Here is a 5156-nt window from a genome sequence, read left to right as displayed (position 1 = left end):
GAGCTGGCGCGTTTCTTGGAGGTGGGTGCGGAGGGGTCATCAAGAAGCCAACTGCCACCGGATAGAACCGAGTGTGGCTAGCCCTGTATCTCGCCAGCAGCTTTACCTCGCTTTGAGAAAGCTTCCTGCAAAGCAGAAGCAGCCAGCCGAGACAGGGGAGCAGGAGCTCGTGGAGAAGGGTGGCAGGGGCTGGCTCTGAGCTGTCTGGCTCCAACCAGGCCTTCCTCCCCTTTGCACCCCCAGGGCACCCGAGAGACCCGCACAGTGAGCTCCCGCCCCCCGCCCACCATGCCTCCGCCCCCCACACCCACTGCTAAGGTGCTGGAGATGCTGAAGGAGTGGTGCCAGTCGGTGGGCGCCGACACCCGGCGCTCGCTGCTCATCCTGGACATTCCCGAGGAGTGCCAGGAGGGTGAATTCCAGGAGGCGGTGCAGGCTTCCCTGCAGCCTCTGGGCAGCTACCGGGTGCTCTGCAGGGCCTTCAGAAAGGAGCTGGGCACCAGGGTGGCTTTGGTGGAGTTTGCTGAGCGTTTAAACCGAAATCTGATCCCCCAAGCCATAGCAGGCAGCGGGGCTTTGTGGCCTGTGGCCTTCCTGCCGCACGCCCGGGAGGCCGAGGCCCAGGACAGCCCCGGTGGCGCATTGCCCGAGGGGCACGGGGCATCTGGGGTGGCTGCGGTGGTGGGTGAGGAAGGCGCGTCTGAGGAGGCGGGAGACGCGGGCTGGGTCCCCTTAGGTGACAAAGGAATGGCCCGCGTGGCAGGCGGTCCCGTGGGGGGGGTTGCCGCTGGGGGTCAAGGAGCCGGGGATGAGAAAAGAGCCGCGGGGGAGGAAGGAGCTGGGGGGCTTAAGGAGTTTGGAGCAGAGAAGGGAGCTGGGGATGAGGAGAGAGTGGCATCCGAGAAAGGACCAGAAGGCACGGCGGCGGTGGCAGTGGCAGGTGCGGGAGGTGAGGAAGGAGCTGAAGCTGAGGCCCAAGGTGGGGACAAGGAGGGACCGCGGGGAAAGGAAGCTGCTAAGGGCAAAGGAGGAGCTGAGGGCCAGGAAGGGACCGGGGACGAGAAAGGAGATGGAGACGAGGAAGGATCCGGGAGTGAGGAGACGTCGTCTTGGAGTGAGGACGGAGCCGCAGGCCGAGATGGAGCTGGCGGCGAGGAGGACTGTGAGGAAGGAGGTGGGAGCGAGGACGGGTCCGGAGGGGAGGACAGAAGCGAGGAAGGCGAGGACGGGTCCGGGGAGGAGGACGGAAGCGGGGAAGGTGAGGGAGGATCCCGGGAGGAGGACGGGAGCAGCGATGGAGGCGAGGACGGGTCCGGCGAGGAGGACGGCAGTGAGGGAGGATCCGGGGAGGAGGACGGCAGTGGAGGCGAGGAAGGATCTGAGGAGGACGACGGAAGCGAGGTTGAGGAAACGGGTGGCGGGGAGGAAAGGTCTGGGGACAAGGAAGGGATGGGGACGGCGGGCGAAGAAACTGGAGGCGAGGGTGAGGGCGAGGAGGGAGATGGGGACGGAGAAGAATCTGGGAGTGAGGACGGAGCTGGAGGCCCGGAAGCAGAGCCCGGTGAAGGAGTGGGGGGCAAGGCCGGTGGTGGGGGCGAGGAAGGGGTGGCAGGCGGGGAGAGAACCGAAGGCCAGAAAGCTCCCCAGGTTGCGGGAGGAGGAGCTGGGGCCGGGAAAGGCGCCCGTGGTGAGGAGGGTGAAGGAGCTGGCCGCCGTGGGGCCTCCGGGGGCGAGGAAGGCTCTGCGGATGAGGAAGGCTCTGGGAGTGAAGGAGGATGGGGGGAGGAGGCGGGATCCGGGCCTGAGAGCCAAGAGAGCGGAGAGGAGGAAGGAGGCGAGGGAGGCCCCGGGGTCCGGGGAGGAGCTGGTGAAGGCGAGGGGGTGGCCGTGGGTGCCAAGGGCAGGGCTGGGAGCGAGGAGAGAGATGGGGATGAGGGCGTCTCGTGGGCCAGCAGAGTAGCGGGCGTGGGGAAACGCCTCGGCCGGGCGCCCTGGGCTTTGGCGGAGGACAGCAGCGACAGCGACAGCGACGCGCTGCAGGAAGGCTTGGGAGGCGAGGCAGAAGATCCGGGTGAGGGAGCAGCTGCCGGTGAAGGAGGAGCCCCAGCCGAGGCTGGCGCTGGGGCGGAGGCCGGAGTTCTGGGTGAGGCAGAAGAGGCGGCTGAGGAGGAAGCGTTAGATGAGAAAGGAACCCCCCCTGTGGCAGAGCTCTCCGGTGAGGAAGGGGCTTCCGGTGAGGAAGAAGGAGCAGGCATCTCCGGAGCCGAAGGTGCTGAGGGAGAAGCAGGGGGCGTGGGCGCAGCGGGGGGCGCGATGGGGGGCGCGGGGGCCCCCGGAGCCCCCGGAGCGGCGGGTGAGGCCAGAGTGTCGGATGAGGAGGGCGCTGGGGGCGACATGGGCTTCGCAGGGGTGATGGGGGTCGTGAGTGTGGCGGGTGCAGCGGGCGAGGCGGGCGTGCCGGGTGAGGAAGGCGCCTTCGATGCAGCCCGAGGGACCGATGCGTCCGGCGCCTGGGCCCAGCAGTGGAGCCAGGCCCTGCAGCCGATCCTGGAAAACATGGCCTATCAGGAACTGAGACCGTTCTCCGGGCGGGAAGAGCCAGGCTGTGGGGAAGAGTCCTTCGAGAGCTGGCTGGACCATGCCAACGACATGCTGTACCTGTGGCGCTACATCTCCGAGCGGGAGCGGAGGCGGCGGCTGGTGGAGAGCTTGGGCGGGCCCGCCCTGGATCTCCTGTGCGGGCTCCTGGAGGAGCACCCCGACACCCCCGCGCAGGACTGCCTGGGCGCGCTCGTGCAGGTGTTTGGGAACAAGGACACCCGGATGACCGCGAGGCTGAAGTTCCTGACGTGCTCCCAGCGGCCGCGGGAGACTCTGTTTGCCTACGTGATGCGCCTGGAAGGCCTGCTGCAGATGGCCATGGAGAAGGGGGCCATCCACCCAGCGGTCGCCGACCAGGTGCGAGCCCGCCAGGTGCTGATGCGAGCCCGGCCCAACCGCGTGCTCCAGAACAACCTGAGGAGGTTGAGGCTGGAGCGGAGGCCCCCGGGGTTTGTGGGGCTGCTGCGGCTAGTGCGGGAGACCGAGGCGTGGGAGGCGGGCCTGGCTAGGAATGAGCGGGCCCACGGAGAGGTAGGAGCCAGGGGGCAGAGCGGTGGTCTGGCTGTCGCCCAGGCTGTGTGCGCCCACGGAGCTGCTGCTGCCGAGTCCGCCCCGGCCGCTGAAGGGGCCCCCCAGGGCCCCGCAGGCAGCGACGGTGCCCGCGGGGCCGCCGTGTGTGCCCACGGAGACGGAGCTGCTGCCGAGCCTGACCCTGACCAGACTGCCGACACCGATGACGCCACGCGGGCAGCCGCCTCCCCTGGCACCAGAGAGGCCACCGCTCGCGAGGGAGAAGATGCCACTGTGCCTGCAGGCCTGAGCCAGGCAGCATCCACCGAGGCTCCCGGCGCCCCCGGCCTCGCCCAGATGGGCCTTGCTTGTGGGGAGGGCCCGGGAGGGCCTGGCTGGGAGCCACAGAGCCTCCTCCGGGCAGCAGAGCAGGAGGCTGAGGAGTCCCAGCAGTATCACCTGGGGGAGCTCGAGGACATCGTGGAGAACATCCTCGAGTCCGAGGAGGAGGAGGAGGACGATGACGACGAGGACGAGCTCGGGCAGGTCAGTCACCACGAATCCTCTTCTCAGGCGGCAGCACCAGGGAGCCTGGGAGGCGAGGCCGGGGAAAAGCCCCAAACCAGCGACCCTTCCCCACAGCCTGATGGCCACGTTGGCCACCCAGGTGGGCAGGGAGGGCCGCCTCCCCCTCCCCCCCCACACTCAGCCCCAAACCCCCACCCGGTCAGGCAGCCAGCCTGGACACCCCGGTGAAGGACCAGCTCCTACCACGATCAGGGGTGCCTGAAGACCAGACTGGGAGGTGTTCAGGTGGAGAGGCCACCAGTGTCCAGCCCCGAGGGGAGGTCCCGGCCCAATGGGTCAGCCACCTCCCTGTGTGGGGCACGTGTGCGCAGCTCCCCATGCCAGCCAGAGCTCTCGCTTGCTCTCCTGGCTGCGGCTGGGAATCCAACCTCTGCTTTCTCGCTGTAGATTTAGCCCGGATGCCTGCCGCTGGTTCTCCAGCCCAAGGCCAGGTGCCAGCAGAAAAGAGTGGACGATGAAGACGACGACGACGAGTGAGCGAGTGGTTTGATGCTCACCCCTCACCAGGACTTCTGACACTGGACGAGAAGAACTGGACCCGGGGGGAGGGGGTGTTGTGAATACGGTGTTTTGGTGTTCTGCTTCTCTTTGTTCTGTTTATTCAGTTGCCATTATTTGTCTAGATAAGATGTTTCCCTCTTGGCTTCACCGTGCCGGGCACTGCCCTGTGTCCAGCTGCTCTGGGGCAGGGCCACTGCACGGTGGTTGCTCTCCGCAGAGGGCCTTCGGAAGCGGATGGATGGGCATTGCAGAAGGCCATCCTCCTGAGCTCGGGGCTGATCTCGGGGGTCTCGGGAAAGGAAATCCTAGCGGGAGGTCCGCAGCTCTTTGAAGCATGTTCAATAAAGTGTGTTTGTGTGTGTTGCTGCCGCGTCTCCTCTCTGCTGGGATGTGAACATGGGGGTTGGGGGAGTACTGGGTTCTGGGGTGATCTTCAGGATGTCGGGGACCTCATCTGCAAGGGGCTGTGCGATCCACTCGGTGAGCAGCAGTTGGCCAGGCCACAGCATGCTGGTGCTCTTCGGGGCTGGTAGCTGCCTGGCTTCCCTGAGTATTCGGGTGGCCCTGGGTGTAAGTTGATCAAGCGTTTTAGAGTACCTGGTGGAATCCCTTTCCAGTAGTTTCTGCAAGAAGTTTGTATTCAGGAAAGTTTTGACCGGGTCCCTGCCGAGGCTTCTCTCTGCTGGAATGGAAACCTGGCTTCCTGGCTAACATCCGGGGATATGCAGGATAGGATTTGCGAGCGCGAGCTGCTGGGAGCCACTGGGTGGGTAGACCCAGGCAGCGGGATTTGGGGCGCCTTTGGCAGAAGTGGCTTTCTAGCTTCCCACAACGTAGAGAGCCCTCAGGGAGAAGGTGGGGTGTGGAAGAAGTAGATTTGTGAGGCAGTAGGGAAGATGGAGGCCCCACGGTCCCTGGCAGCACAGTGAGAGGAAGGGGAAAGGGAGTACTTGGGG

At 66.2% G+C, this 5156-nt stretch overlaps 1 protein-coding gene across 1 annotated transcript; it reads left to right on the top strand.

The window, feature by feature from the left end:
* Nucleotides 1–327: 327 nt before the first annotated feature.
* Nucleotides 328–4176, top strand: LOC122097030 (paraneoplastic antigen Ma6F-like). Its single transcript, XM_042667506.1, has 4 exons — nt 328–669; nt 2077–2136; nt 2209–3657; nt 4120–4176. Exons 1-4 carry the CDS (start codon nt 328–330, stop codon nt 4174–4176), a joined length of 1908 nt encoding a protein of 635 aa, XP_042523440.1.
* The last annotated feature ends 980 nt before the right edge of the window (nt 4177–5156 follow it).

Source organism: Dipodomys spectabilis, unplaced genomic scaffold, assembly GCF_019054845.1.
Source record: "Dipodomys spectabilis isolate Male_0828 unplaced genomic scaffold, ASM1905484v1 ptg000411l, whole genome shotgun sequence".
Lineage (NCBI taxonomy): Eukaryota > Metazoa > Chordata > Mammalia > Rodentia > Heteromyidae > Dipodomys > Dipodomys spectabilis.
The sequence above is the reverse complement of the archived record's forward strand: the minus strand, read 5'-3'. Positions and strand labels throughout refer to the sequence as shown.